This window comes from Ursus americanus, chromosome 22 (assembly GCF_024610735.1).
Source record: "Ursus americanus isolate L20-20 chromosome 22, mUrsAme1.1.p, whole genome shotgun sequence".
Classification (NCBI taxonomy): domain Eukaryota; kingdom Metazoa; phylum Chordata; class Mammalia; order Carnivora; family Ursidae; genus Ursus; species Ursus americanus.
Window position 1 is genome coordinate 24,018,515 of NC_142148.1, and position 15,566 is coordinate 24,034,080.

The following is a 15,566-nucleotide window of genomic DNA, read 5'->3' on the forward strand; positions in this document are numbered from 1 at the left end:
GACTTGCCCAGAGTCACAAACATTACTGGCAGCAGTACAGGAAGGAAAGCCTTGACTCACAATCCAGTAAAGCCACTGGCTGTGATACTCCTTCAAGACAGCTGCCAGGATCACAAATGAGGCTTCAGATCTTCAGAACACCTAGGGAATATAAGTCCTCTGGGCACAATCTGGTATCACATTTCTTCACCATCTCCTTTTGGTTTTCAGAAGTTGAACAAAAAAAAACCGATGAGCAATGGAATGGGAGAGGTCTCTCCTGTCCCAGACATGGGGAGGATGGGCAGGTGTGTGCAGGGTTTTGCAGATGTGAATTTTCCATTCAAGCTTTCCCACGGGCTAAGTAGTTCAGGAGCTTTTCTGGGGCACCAGGATGTCTAGGATATATCCTGATGCCAGGGTGATTAGGCAGGGCCTCTGGGCAGGGCTGATGCTTCCTCCCCTGGAAGGGGTCTTGCTTGCTCTTCTGCCTAACATACTAACAGAAGCCTACAGCCCCTCCTGTTCTACCTGAATCCCAAGCACTGAAAAGTGAGTGCCTCAGTCAAGCACTACTGAGTAAGGCCTTGTAGAGTCTGAAAACGTTACGGTGCAATTGGCACAGAGCACTAGGCTCTGGCAACACAGGAAACCGGTGCCAGCTCTGTGTCAAGTCCACCAAGGTCCAAAACCCCTTCTTTGCACTCTGCCCAAGTTCCAGTCCAGGGCAATGTACAAGGTAGGGACATGCTAGAACTCGGCTCTGGCCTTCTGAGCAGAAGAACTGAGTTCAGGGATTGGAGGGGTATGTTCCACTGAGGGCTCTTCAGGAGAGATGGGACACTCCCTGTGGACCTAGCCCCTTCTGCTGGACACCTTCTTTAGCTCTCCAGACTGAAGCCTTTTGTTTTGAGTAAGTTCCAAGGGGCTATTTTTCACCCCAGCTCTGAATTTCTCAGAGACTGAAGGCCTCAAGCCTCTACCCTCTCTCTCGCTGCTGCCCAGGGTCCCAGGCAGGCACACATTTGGGGACTGAGATCCCACTGGGCACCTAAAGCTCCAAAAAGCCAGAAACATTGCTCCACATCACACCAAGACGTAAAGGCCAGCAGGGATGGGGGCGTTTGGGCCAGCTGTGGGTCCAGAACTCTGGCTGCCTAATGGGCTGGCTAGTCAGGGCCCTGCACAGCCTGGAAACGTAGAGCCACACTCGGGCTTCAGACTGCTAGCCTGCCAATGGCAGGCAGGAGGGCTGCCCAGGGAGGGTGCCATGAGACAACATAGACTTCCCTGGGTGATTCCATACCCAAGGTAACCTAGCCTGAGCACTGTCTCAAGCCCAGCCTCTATCCTCCACCAAAACCTGGAGCCAAAGCCCAGGGTAGGTTTGATGGAGGCTATGTTGGAGAACTGGTGGTGTGAACTGGGATTTTCAGTAAGGACTCCAGCAGGCCTGAGACTCTGAGGAACATGTAAAGACGGAGGGAGAGCCCAAACCCCTTTGTGATGATGGGACCGAATTTCCTGCCTAGAAGAGAGAATGAACAATTACTGAAGAGCAGTAAGCTGATCAGAAATACTTCTCAGAGGGGCGCCTGGGTGGCACACCGGTTAAGCGTCTGCCTTCGGCTCAGGGCGTGATCCCGGCGTTATGGGATCGAGCCCCACATCAGGCTTTTCCGCTATGAGCCTGCTTCTTCCTCTCCCACTCCCCCTGCTTGTGTTCCCTCTCTCGCTGGCTGTCTCTATCTCTGTCGAATGAATAAATAAATAAAATCTTTAAAAAAAAAAGAAAAATACTTCTCAGAGGTGCCAACACTAGAACAGCAGCTTAAGGATGAGTGGGTATTTCTCAGGTGGAGAAAGCAGGATCAAGAAGAGTACGTGCCCGACTTTGGAACAAAGTCCCACACCAGACAGACCAGCCCAAGTGGCCACACCTTTATCACCCAGTTCACAGAACCGGGGAAGGTACTTATAACCTATGAGTGACTCAAAAAAGATCCACTATGGCAGGTGATCTCTCCTGGGAATCTGAACACAGGGAAATCGCTCAACGTGTGGGGTGAAGTTAGGACAAGTGGAAATGTGAAGGAATGTCGCCAATTGTCAGAGAACAAAGCTAACACCTCGAGAGGTGGCTCAAGACAGGCAGAGGGAGACAGAGGTATTCTGATGCCAACCTCCACCAGCTTGAGGTCCACTGGAGTGGGGATCCATTCTTTGCCACCCAGGAGAGTGAAGGACGTGTTCTGAGTGGGCTAGGAAAGAGAGGTGGTAACAAGGGAGAGGAGAGGCCAGGGCATATAGGATCATGTACAGGAGTTGGGGTTTTGTCCTGATGGTGAGCAATCAGGTAAGGGTTTTACAGGGAAGAGACATGACTCAGATAAAGCAATGTGGTGGCTCGTGGGAAATGGGGCAGGGAGAAGCCAGAGACTGGGAGGCTAGTGAGAGGACAAAGCCCGAGTGAAAAAAAACACACAGTGTCCTAAACTAGGGCAGGGAAGGAGAGGAAGAGGTGGATTCTAGAATCATCTCAGAGCTGGGAAAATGAGACCGAGTGAGAAGCTGAGAGCTGGACCTACCACTGCCTAACACTGCTTGACACTTCAAGCCACCGAAGTATTCTCTTGAGGACCAGAACATCTGACCCTGCCCAACAATCCTATTGGCCATTTTTATCCCCATTTTATCTGTGGAAACTAAGGCCCAGACAGACCAGTATTGGTCTGTCTAGACAATGCTCGCTAGCCAGGAAGAGCGAGGGAGGAAAAAGAATGGGGTGAAACAGACTAGACCAGACTCTGGCTGGGCAGGAGGGCCCGGGTACCTTGAGAAAACACAAACCATCCCATCTCAGACCAAGTTGGGATCCAATCTCTTTATTGTCAGGGTACCCTCCCTGTGACCCTCCCCTCTCCAAACCTATAGAAAAACCCCAAGCCTGGGAGTGTCCTGGGAGGGGAGGCAAAGTGTGGGGAAACCTCTGTGCTCTGCCCTCTGGCCCGGGCAGTGCCAGCAGGGAGGGTGCGTGGGGAGGGGAGGCCAATAACTCCACCTGCAGAGGATGTGGCACTGGCTGGGATGTATGGGGGAGGAGGTGCCTGCTGCCAGCTCTCCTGGGACCCGCTGGGGGTAGTCTCCAGGGGTGGGTGCCCAGCTTTAGGCCTGGTACAGTGCATGCCCTTCTCCTGCCGGTGGCCATCACTCCTGTCAGGCTGAGAAAGAGAGAGACAAAGGAGAGACTGAGGCTGAGAGGAAGAGCCTCTGGTACTCTTGATAACCAGGGTTGGGAACACAAAGGGGAAAATGGTGTTTGCTGTTTGCAGACAGACATATGCCTGCCCTCTGGCTCTGACCTTCTAATTTTTTGGCCATGCAACCCTGGGAGAGTTCTCCCTCTCCCTGAGCCTCCATTTCCTCACCTGAACCCTGCACCTCATCTGTGAACTGGCTTCTTTGGTAAAACCAACCAGGAAGCTCCCAGAAGATAGACTGCAGATATAGAATCTCCTAAGCTGTCTGGGAAGATCTTGATGGTGGAGCATCTCACAGCATGGATGGACCTCCATGCAAGCCTGTCTCACCCTGAACATGGCCCCCAAAGGAATGGGGCAGAGCAGAGTGGTGAACACTGGCTCGAGAGTAGGCTGTGAGGCCACACAGCAACGGACTCAATTCTATGCTCCACCAATTACCACCCTGGGACTGGTGAAATACGTGCTACCGCCCTGCCCCCCTCAGTGCCTCGGTTCCCACATCTGTTACGCGGGCACCATCACAACCTTGCAGGGCTGAGACAGTTTCCTCCTGGCAGGATGAAGTCTCAGCCCCTAACCCTGGCACAACCATCCCTCTCTGAGGAGGAACAGCTGGCGATGAACTCTCCCAGAGCACACAGAGCTGCGACTACTGCACAGGAGGCTGCTGGCCGTCTCCACATACTGAGGACCATAAGACCCCCCTTGCTTTGCTAAAGCTGTTCCCTCAGATGCCTCTCCCTCAACCCTGAACAGGCTCAACTACAGACTATCAGCTCTTCCACCACACCCCTCTCTGATCACCTGGCTCTCCAGCCCATCATCAGGCTCACATTGGTAATGGTTTGTGCCTTCTTCCATCAGACTCAGAGCTCCTCAAGGGTGGAAGAGACGGGCAATATGGCTCAGAGTGCGCCGAGGGAACCCCTGCAGGGCTGGCCTGGCCAGCCCATCCTTGGCTGCTGCTCCCACAGCCTACCAAGCTCTCACCATAAAGGAGCAGAGTAGAATGGCTGAGGATGGGGGGAGCCTTCCTTGCTGGGCATAGCAGGACCCTGCCAGGTCTGCTTCACTTCACCCCCTGTCCACCTGGACCCCCATACCTGCTTACTGCAAGGCCCCATCCTCCGCGTCTGTGTCCTGGCTGTGCTCCTGATAGGGAGGAGGCAACAAGAAACCATGTATCACTCACTACCAACTCTGAGTCATCCCTGGGGCCCAGAGCACATCTGGAGACCAAACTTGAAAAGAGGGACAGGTCAGCCAAGGGAAATGATTATGGGAACAGTCTCAACACAGCTGGCTTGGGATCCTGACAGGATGATCTGGGGGCCCCCCAGAAGAGAGAAGGGACCAGTCAAGGATGTTCTAGGTGTGGCAGGGGACACATTTCTGCATAGAAAGACCTTCTCAGACTGTAGCAGGCTAAAAGCCTGGTAGACTGGTGAGCTCCCCATCTTTGGGGCATCTAAGCCTTTGTTAGGGTCTTTACAGAAACTATAATGCCTAAGAGAGTAATTGGGTCAAAAAAGGAGAATGAGCTGCAGGCATGAGGAAGACCTCTTAAGTATGACAGCCATGAGCCCATCTGTCCTCATGCCAGAACCCAGCACTAATGAAAAGGGAGGAAGTTCCAGACCTGGTGAAGAAGTCTGGGGTCTAATTCTGGCTCAGCCTCTATTAGTTAATAAGGCCCTAAGCAAGTTACTCTACTCCTCTGAGCCTCAGTTTCCTCACTGGGTAGAAGTTGGGAACAGTAACACTTTGCACAGTGCAAGGCTGTTGTTAAGGTTAAATCAAGTTAGAAACTACAGGACCTGGTGCTGAGTGCCTGTTAGGTAAACTGTTACACAGTAAGCACACAACAGTTGCCTTACGTACTCAAGAGTCTGGTCAACCTTCCTGCTTAATGTAAGCTCCTTGCCAATGGCTTCCCAGTCTCACTCTGAAGAGTTCCAGTAACAGACAAGAGAGCTCCCTCATGCCTCCTTCATGAGACAGCCTGTTTCGTACTCAGGCAATAATGGCTTTTAGAAAATCCTCAGGCAGAATGGATACCCAACCTCCCTGTGGCTGCCCCAGGCAATCCCAGTCCTGTCCCCTGGAACTCTGCAGACTGCGTGTGCTCCCTTGAGCCCGACTCCTCCCTCCTCCAACCTGTGTGGAAACCGAATCTAGAATGGGCCCTGGACTAAAGAGAGGTCTACCTCGGTCCTCGGTGTGACTTTGGACTGGCAGCTGAAATAGGCATTCCCCTGCTCTTTCTCACAGAACTAGAAACCCAGGGAAAGAGGAAGAAGGGAACTCACAGGGCCACCAACCAGCTCAGAGGCTCCCCCTCCCTTGTTGCCCTCCTGCCAGCCCCTCCCGTGCTGTGCTCTCACCAGCTCTTCCTCACTGTGTGTCAGCAGCCCCTCCTCATCGCCGTCGTCTCGAGCCTGTGCTTCTCCCTGGGGCGTGCCTGCCTCAGAAGCCGTGTCCTCTTGGGGGGCTGGTGGCCGGCTGCTGCCACCACTACTGCCCCCACCACTGCCACTGCTGCTGTCGCCCTTCTTCTTGCCATCTTGAGAGGAAAGGGGCGGGAAGAAGGAAATAAAACTCAGCCTGGGGCAGCTCCCCAGAGCAGTATCTTAGCAGAAGCTAAGCCTCAGCATGGTGGATCCAGGTGGCATTAGAGGCCACGGCCCCTCTCTGCCCTGTGCCCTGTCCTCCCCACACTCTGCCCTGTGCCCCTGCTCACTGAGCTGGGCGAAGACCCTTGGAAGCTGACCTGGGTTGGCCTTCTGCTCCTCCGCAATCTGCTCCAAGCGGCCCAGCAGAGCGTCGATGTTGGACTTGATCTGTGTCAGCTCTGTCTTGATGGTCTGCAGCTCACTGCTCTTTACTGGGAGTGAAGGGAGTACAGGGCTGTCACCCAGGAGCTGGGAGCCTGACACTAAACTAAGACCCTAGACCAATTCTGTCAACTAGGAAGGCAGGCCAGTGGCAGGAACGGTCCTCATCTGCGGTTCTTTGGCCAGGGAAAAGGCTGGAGCTGTCCGTGGCTCCCCTCTAAGACTTCTGAGGCCATGCCTATAGTAACCAGCCCACCTTTCCGAACTTAGGACCTTTTCCCTGGACCTCTCAACTCCTGAAAGGGACTAGAGATGGATAAGAATGCAGGTGTGGTGTGCACCTGAGCAAGCATATGTATTTCTCCTCGTATTACAGGATGATGCCCGGATTTCAGGTGTATAAAAGTGGGTGTCTTACCATCAGATTTCCCGGGTGCCTGACTGCAGCAGGTGTACACCGGAGTGAATGTGGAGTAGTGGGCATGTGCAAACTTGTCCTGACTAGAGGAAAGATGACACCTTCTCCTCACTGGGTTCCACGTCACAGCACTGGACATTTCTGGGTCCAACCAAGCCCCTTCTCCTCAAAGGTCAGCCTTTTCCTCTTAGAAATGCATAAAAATACCCACTTGGTTGTGTTAGAGCTGCAGAAGTGTGGGAGATTTGTTCCTTCATCTATTTTCCAATGTAAAAATATGTGATTCTGTTCTTTTGAATGAGAAAAGTAAAAATGATCTAGGAAGATCTAGTCACTCACACTTGATCTTGGCTGAGCCGGCAGTAATGGCTGTGGAGCGGGCAAAGAGCTTGACAGGTATGGTGGTTTTGACGCGCCGGACCAAGGGGACTGTGACCCGGGGTCGCTTCACAGGGACCGCCCTGGGCACTGGCACAGGTGACAGGCGGCCCCGATAGTCGAAGAGCCTGTAGGGGCAAATGGGCCAGAGGCTGCAGCATGGCCTGTGGCCACCAGAGGGCACTGCGACTCAAGACCAACCTGTGGCTGGCGGGCAGCCTGCACTATACCTCTGCCTGCTCCCAGTGAGCCCTGGGGGTGAAGAGGAAAGGCTTTTCGGACCTTAAAAGCTGCTGGGACTCTCATTCCATCCACCCTTCCTACCAGCCAGGTTGGGTAAGGGCAGGCGGGTAGTAATGGTTATAGCCCCAATTCAAGAAAGGAGCAAACGGAGACCATCCCCATAAAGAAGCCTTCCCTAGATCTGCTGTATTACCTGACATGGCTTCTGCTCAGTCAACTGCCACCCCAACCTCTGGTCAGTTTGCAAATGTCCCTAAAGCAATGCACATCGCCAGCTGGGAACAGAAAGATGTGGGAATGGGGAATCCCTAAGTCTGCCTGAGCCTCAGTGTTCCCACCTGCTTCATGAGGATGGCTACCCCAAATTCTGTGCCAACTCCCCATCCCGCCCCAAGGCTGCTGTGAGGGCAGAGAATGAGAAAACTTGGTTAAAAACACACATGTTAAAAGGTGTGATAGGTGGAAGGCCAGGGTACTGAGACTCTCAAACCAGGAGCCTATGATCTCAGGGGTATGAGGCTGGAGTCCACGCCCCTGTCCTCATTCTGGGCCACCTTAATCACCCCATCCCTCCTAGTCCACTTCAGAGACGGAGGGGAAGAGATCCATCAGAATATCAAGGTTAGGCAGCTCAATCAGAACCCTGGGCTCCCAGACTATATAGTGGCCCCAAAGTCAACACGCAGCCCTCTCCAAAAGGGTTCTTATCCTGCTCACCAGGCAGAAGCTCGTAGGCTGAGTAGTGGTCTCTCCCACCACATCTGCTACTATTACCTTTCTGCAGGGAACAGGAGCCTTAGGGGTACACTATGGGCTCACTTTGGAGACAGCCATGAAACATGCCATCACTGGGCAATTCAATGCCCCTTGGCTTCGCACTCCTTTGTTCAGAGAGCCCCTGCCCTGGGGTGGTGATGGCTGGAGATGGAGAGTCTCTGGGAATGGATCCAGTCCCGGACCCTGCATTTCTGCCCCTAAGGGGAGGGGGCGGCTCTGGCCTTGGTCAGAATCACTGAACCACAGAATCCCAGAGCTGGAGGGGCCCTGAGGGATCACTTGGTGCAACCCATTTCATAGACTGGGAGGGGATCTGCCCAAAGTCACATAATCCATTCAGTGGCAGAGCTGAGATTAGCACCAGGTCTTCTTGACTCCCAGACTAGGGCAAGTTCCACTACACCACACTGTCTCCTGAAACCATTCAGAGGTGAGAAAACCAAGGCTCAGAGAGGTTGTGTTCTTCCTTCCCACAGCCCGGGAGTGGGGGGGAGAAGTTTGGAACAGCCCCATCATGATTTCCACTCAAGAATGTGGCTGGTGCCATGGAATGGAGCCCACAGCTCAAGGCTGGGGTCTAATGAAGGGTGGGCCACAGGCCTACCAGAGGCTATTTCAGGCCTCCAAAGGACCACTGGCTTCCTGTCTATAAATGAAAGGCCAGGAGCTCACACTGAGCTCTGAGGTCCCTTCCACCTGGCTGAGTACCTCCAATAGGTAAGGAAACTGAACAGCAGGAACGTGAGGGCTCAAACTCCCTGCAACTACTCCTGTAACCTGTTCTGTAATCCAACTTGCTATGTTTGTATGTCCCTTGCTATCCAGTCCTGCTGAGTCCCACACTAGGATTAGGAGGAAGAGCAATCAGAGAGCGGGAGACAGTGTGGGGTGGGGGAAGTTCTGACCTGGACACCTGCAGAACTAGACCCTAGTTCCAGCTCTGCCACCAATTTGTGGCGCAGCCTTGGGCAGATGCCTGACTGTACCTCTGGGCTCTGGTTCCCACTTGGAGGACAGAGTGGACTGCACCAACAATCTCTCAGGACCCTTCCAGCTTGGCTGTTTCATGCCTGGGCACGCCCCTCCCCCGCTCACCTGTCGTAGAAGTCGTCCCGGTAGTAATCATAGTCAAAGCTGTAGCCACTGGGGAAACAAAGGGGAGAGGGCCAGGGCTTAGGGACAGCCACTCAGCCCACTCTCCACAGGCCCTCATCTCCAAACGCCTCCCCAAATTCTAGGCTCGGCACACTGTCACCAACCAGTGTTTTCTCCCTCTGTACAAAGAGGGACCAATACCACCCAGATGGAGAGAGACAGACAAGACGGAGCGCCCCACCTGTATATGGCAGATGCTGCTCTCTTTAGCCCCTTAGGTCTGTTGGGCTTGGGCTCTCCAGCCATGTTGATATCTGCGTGGAGGGAGGAGGCAGAGTCAGATGCTGGCAGCACAGCAGGGTACCCAAACACATATCACCCTCATGCACGTGAGCGATTTCTACGTGCTTATGTGAGGTACACATGGACTGCCCTAACTAAAACGACCAACAGAGGTCTTCACACATTAGACTCATACCCACACATCACAGAGATAGGCCTATTTACAAATCCATATACATTCAGACACCTGCACACGCACGCTCACAAACATGTCACTCACATACACACGCCATGGACATCACACACACCTGCACTCTCAAGTATACTCGTGTACATCAATACTTCAAATACAGATCATTCACACACATGGGCATGTATCCAGGTAATCAAGTCACACACAAAAATAACACATATACTCTCAGTATACAGAGACTTGACTCCAACGTCCATATACATAACTGCCCATATACAAATGAGCCACTGCACATTCAAACAATGTTCTACTGAACATCTTTATACTTGGAATGATGCTTAGATGTGACAGGATCTCAATATCTGGTAAATAAATATGCATATCTGCTTACACATACTAGCATATTCTGACACACACATTTTTCATATATACACACTAAAGATATGTCCACGTATTCTCCACATGCTTAGTTATATCCACATATCACTTATATAGATAGGTATACCTTCTCGAACATACATACACACAGAAGGTCGACTGCCACATGGTCACATCATATATATAGCACCAAAGCCAAAGGCACCTGCTTCACCTTGTGCTCCCAGCCCCTCCTGGCTCTCATAAAGAGTTCTAACCTAAGCCATCCGTAGCCCAATATTATAGACTATGCTAGTCCACTCTGTTCCTTTTCTCTTAGGAATCTGCATTTTAACTGGAACCATAAAGCTTGTCATTAAGAGTCACGATGAAAGCAAAGACAAAACAGAAGCAATTTTGAGAAGCTCCTAAAATACTTGCCTACAGGCAGATTATATAACTACTTCATTTATAACTTAAATACAATTACAACTATTTAAATTATAACATTTCAGATAGGGGTAGTGGGTAGTAGCAAGGGAAACAGAAAAGGGCCTGAGAGAGAAGCTAGAAAGAAAAGGCCGGAACCTGCTCAGAATACCAGGAGCAGGGTCAAGGAGAGACGCTTACCCAGGGTCTGCCCGGCCAGCACCCGCCCATTCTCTCCCAGTACAGCTGCCCGGGCATGACGTTCGTTGGCATACTGGACAAAGGCATAGCCTTTGTGCACAGAACAGCCGGCCACACGGCCATACTTGGAGAAGATGGTCTCTACATCTGACTTCTTCACCACAGCTGTGTTGAGGTTTCCGATGAAGACCCGAGAGTTGATAGACTTGGGGTCATTCTTGTTAGTTACGTTGCTTGTCTGGATCTTCAAGGACATGGTGGCTACCTGAAGAGAGAGAGCCACTGTGAAGCTGGGTTCCCCCCCCCCCCCCAATTGGGCTCAAGGGCAACCCATGGCCCACATCCTGGCTAAACTGGATGGCTTTGTGCCCTGCTATACGTACACCCCTATAGCACCCAGCCTCCCCTTTTTACAGCTTACTGGACTGCTGACCTCAGGGCCAGGTGTTTTATATATGTTCCCTCATTTGGTACTGACATGATAAGCAGAAGCAGGCCATTTCACAAGGGAGACAATGCACATTCAGAGGTCACAATGCTAGTGAGCACAGGGCTAGGATTTGAACCCTGGTCTACTTAAGTCTAATTCTTTTAAACCCATTCCTTCCTTAATGCTTATCTGAAATGTTACCCCATGCAGGATCTAAATTTGAAGACCTTCGATCATTTTTCTTCTGTTCCTTTAATGTAGAACCATGGCAAAGAAGTCACATGGATATTGCAAGTAATACCTGCTCCAGAAAAATACCACATTATGAAAATTGCTCAGTCTGTTCCAGACATTGACCTAGCTTTGGCTGTCTTTATTGGTACCAATCATTTTTAAAAAGGTGAGCTAAACAAGCCTCACTGAGCACTCACTGCAGGCTAAGGGTGGCATGCAATGTTGAGTAATCACAAGACCCGATAAATAGTATTACTACTGTTCCTATTTTACCAGGAACAGACCCCAATTAAGTTCTTTAACTTGCCAGGAATGAGTACTCAAACCCAGGTCAGTTGGTCCCTACAGCCCATTTTTTTTTTCAGCTCTATCACTTTCCTTCCCAGAGCTAAAGCCAATTTAAATACTATAGATAAGTCAGCATATTTACCTGAGAATTGTTTTTAATAAATTAATTTTTTAAAGTTACCCATTTTTATACTGACTCATTCAAATTTTATTGTTTGCTTGGAGATATCATACCTACTCTCTGCTCTCTACACTCTGCCTATGTCTTTTACCCCAAGGGACTGTACAAATCTCTCCTACCCTTGACCCTGGACAGGTTACATTAGAGGACAGGCACGAAAAGAAACAGAAAAGGAGGCTTGATGACTAAAGGCCTAACATGACTCCCTGGCCCAGCCTTTCTGCTCAATGGCATGGGTTTGTACAACTCCCTTTTGTACCACTCCTATTTCAATACCGCCCCTGCAGAGCTACTACAGAAGGTGCTGAAGACCCCAAGCAGTTATGTATTAAAACTCTCGTCAGCCCCAGGCTAATGGTAAACACCTGCCTACTAACCTAGTATTTTTGGGCAGAGGGAAGCTTCTTTTCAGAGAATTAGAGCAGAGTATAAGCTGGGAAAGCCTTATCTTTTGTTCCACTGGGGTGAGAGACCCTTTTCTTCTTCAATCCTTCCAGCCTGGAAGCTGGCATGTTCTGACCGACAGGTGGCACTGATTGCAAGGAAACCATAGGCTGGCCCTGAGAATAATCCTGAGGAAGAAACCTACTCCTATGGTGGGCTTGCAGGAGGCTCCATGGCTATACTAGGGTCAAGTGTGCACCATCCTAGGTAAAAGACAGGGGCTGAGAGGGCACTGCTATTGATGAAGGGGTTGGTGCCAGCTTTGGAAAGGGCCTGGAAGGGACAGACTCTTTTTTGTTACTCAGTTTACTTTTGCATCCAATCATCATTTAGCAGTGAGGAACACAAAAGGTATCACCCACGAAAACATGTAATACTGTCCAGGTGCAGCAAAAAATGCTCAATGTATGTGTGTTCCCCTGGGACCCCCATCCCTCATAGCCCTCTCTGATAATTCCTCTCCTACCTGCATGACAAGCCATTCAAAAGTTAATTCTTTGTCCATGGATATACAAAGAAGTTTGTGGGGCTCCTCCATGACCATCAGGTAACCCTCCTGGCTGATTCAGCTCAGGGCCATAAAGTTTTGGCTCAGGGAGGGGCCACCTTCCTTGGCTGGAGGGAACCAACCACTGACCTGGGGTGTAGACCAAGAAAGAAAGAGAGGGGGGATGATGATTTAGACCTGTTGGTGACTACTAGGCTCTGCCACTGACCTGGCAGAGACATGACAGGTGCTGGGCTCCCTAAGACCTCTGTCAGGAGCCTCTAACACCACTAAGCAGGAAGCGCTTACTGAATACCTGTGTGTAGTGATACAGCAGGACCAGCACTCACTCCTTGGCTGGTGAGTAAAGTTCTTCACATTTGGCCATACTCAGTCTTTTCTCTCCTCGCCTGGGGTTTGGGACAATGTACATAAAAGGACTTTGCAAATGGTGAAGCTCTTTATAGGATCTAATCATTACTCTGACTAGTTGAACTTCTCTGTTCTAGTAACACTGCCATCAGTGAGGCTCATTCTAAATGAGGGTCAAAGTCAGACTGGAGCACATTCTCAACAAAGCCAAGAAAAGTCAGCCAGAAGCCATGTCACACACAGGCTACGACGCAATGGGGGGGGGTGGTGCCTGTGGCCATTCTGGGTGAGGAATCTACAGGGCCATGAAGAAATGTCTACCTAAAGCATGCTCCAGGCACCAGCCCCTCCCTATACTCCCTATCTAATCAGCCTTCGATTGGCTTTCAAAGGCAGTCTCCAAGGGCAGTCTGTGCTGCTACTGTGCACACTCCCTAAACCCAAAGGGATAGCTATCTGTGGGGATGTGGAACAGCTTCTGTGTTTAAACATGTTTATGAGACTCCTGAAAGTGAAGGATCAAGTTAGGGGTAGGAAATGAAAAGTGTGCCCTGACTAGCTCTTCTGGAACTGCTAGGTTCAGGTACAGAATCCCAAAGAGTCAAGAATTCTAAATTCAGACATGGTCTTCCAGGTTGTTATGAAACTTAAAATTTGTTAGCTTCACTTAGAACCTTCAAATATTTAGACTATAGTATGTAAGTCTCCATCTGTACCCTTTGTTCTGCCCTGCAAATGTTAGACGCAAGCCTGACAAAGCCTGCGACACAGTAAGTGCCCAATAAATATTAGGGAGGAAGCGGTAAGAATAATGCCCCAGGAGCATAGCCCCACCTTAAGGGGGAGTGGGAGGTGCACAAACCACTGGGGAGTGAGGTCCCAGGCACCTCATTAAAAGAGTATAAAAGAGTAGAATCTCTGACCCAAACACCCCTCTACCCCCCACAGACCAACCATCCCCAATTCAATCTTCCCCATACAATTCTTTCTTGGTTTTTCCAGGCTTCTCCCTAGTTTAGAGTAGGAGCCCTAGAAAATATTGACATCCTATTCAGCAGAAGCTGCTTGACTTGATAAGCTGTTTCCCCTGGGCCAAGCTCTGCCTCACAGATTAGCTGTGTAATTGAGAGCAAGGTGTCTGCAGCGCCTAGAGGCCCCACGCTTAGCAGTGAGCCAAGGAGAGGTGGGTAGAGGGACTGTTCTTGACGGTGGTGGGGAGAGGAAGAAAGAACCAGTTATTTCCAGAGACTTCTGCAATGTCAGATTAGCAGGGACTTCAGTGAACAAGGAGTTTATAGGCCCTCGCTCTGAGAACAGAGGGGAATGGACTTGGCCACAATGCCCCAGCCCATGAGTAGCAGGGCCAAGAACCCCATGGGTCCTTTAAGTCTAGGGTTCTTATATTCCATTTTTCCTTTTGGGTCAGTGAGGTGAGAGACAACCCTCAGGACAAGTGAGGGGCCGGGACGGAGCAATCCAGATATGCTATTTTTAAGGAAAACTAGGGACTGGCTTCCAAGTAAGTGTCTTTACCTTTACCTGCTGGAGAAATTGCTGCATAAAAGCTAGGCCCTTAAGCTAATTAAAACCCACCAGAGACACAGGCTTTGAAATGCAATTTACAGCTCAAAGGGATGGGCTCACTTCTCCAAGCTAATAAGAACAGAGGAAATTTGGCAAAAACAAACCGTTTTTCCCAGTTGAAACATTTCAGATGGAAGCTATGTTTTAGAAGTCAAGAGCCAAGCCTGAACATGTGGTAAAGTGACAGGACTTTGTAAAGGTAGAAAAACCCTAAAAGGTACAACCACCCCTGAACTCTGGGTAAATGAGACCCCCCCAGAGAACCATCAAGGTAAGAAGAGCCTCTAATTACTCAGTGTCAGACTTTACATACCCCACCTTATTTAATCCTCACAACAGCACTGTGAGGAGGTATTTTAAAAAGGGGAAGGAAGACTCAGAGAGGCCAAGTTATTGGCTAACACAGCAAAGCCAAAACTGGAACGTAGGTCTGTCTGCCTCCATAAAGCCTTTTCATAAAAAGAGATGCCTTAGGTACTGATTGCCAAGGGGAGAGAACGTGTCACCCTCAGTCAAAGACAGCCTCTCCTCAGTCCTCACCCCTTCCCCTTTCTACTACAACATCTCATGTTTGCACAGGATTTTAGTGAACAAAACCAGTTTATATCCTTGATCCAGACACTGTCAGTCTCATAGACGAAAAGCTAAGGACTTTAGGTACATGACTTACTTAAGGTCACCCAGCCTAGTAAAGGGAGTAGCTGGGGACTTGAATCCAGGCTTCTACACACCACTGTTTCAATAACTGTTCAGGCCTCTGAGTCTGCCATGTCAGCCCTTAGGCCCTCCCAATTCTGGCCATCAGGTTCGAGTCTAGTCTTCACCACGACCTCTGAGGCACTTAGCCATCAGAATGTCCACTGCCCCAACTCTACAGTTCCTCCCTGGCACTAGATCTCTTCTTCTTAAAACGCTAATTTCAAAAGAAGAGCAGCTGCTCTTGGTCCTGATGCCCCCCAGTGACTAGAGCCTCTGTCCAGGCCAGTCCTGCTCAATACCTCTGGTCTTATTCTCCAGTGCACAGATGAGGGTCACACCAGCTTGTGGCCAGACCTCTGCCCTTAGACAGCCCTGGAGATACCGGGTGGTTTTGAAGG

At 50.5% G+C, this 15,566-nt stretch overlaps 1 protein-coding gene across 5 annotated transcripts in view; it reads right to left on the reverse strand.

Annotated features, from left to right (window-relative positions):
- Positions 1 to 2,848: 2,848 nt before the first annotated feature.
- RALY (RALY heterogeneous nuclear ribonucleoprotein) overlaps positions 2,849 to 15,566 on the reverse strand; it is a 79,243-nt gene continuing 66,525 nt past the window's right edge. For 4 of the 5 annotated variants that reach the window (XM_087853647.1, XM_045806625.2, XM_087853646.1 and 1 more), the window contains 8 exons: positions 10,450 to 10,714; positions 9,229 to 9,301; positions 8,988 to 9,035; positions 6,834 to 7,000; positions 6,013 to 6,126; positions 5,627 to 5,805; positions 4,346 to 4,394; positions 2,849 to 3,200 (listed from right to left, as the gene is read on the reverse strand). In XM_087853647.1, the coding sequence (XP_087709773.1) occupies positions 4,350 to 4,394; positions 5,627 to 5,805; positions 6,013 to 6,126; positions 6,834 to 7,000; positions 8,988 to 9,035; positions 9,229 to 9,301; positions 10,450 to 10,705 (882 nt within the window). In that variant the 5' untranslated portion in view covers positions 10,706 to 10,714 and the 3' untranslated portion in view covers positions 2,849 to 3,200; positions 4,346 to 4,349. The remainder of the gene's footprint in view (positions 3,201 to 4,345; positions 4,395 to 5,626; positions 5,806 to 6,012; positions 6,127 to 6,833; positions 7,001 to 8,987; positions 9,036 to 9,228; positions 9,302 to 10,449; positions 10,715 to 15,566) is intronic. The other variant, XM_045806651.2, reaches the window with a different exon arrangement.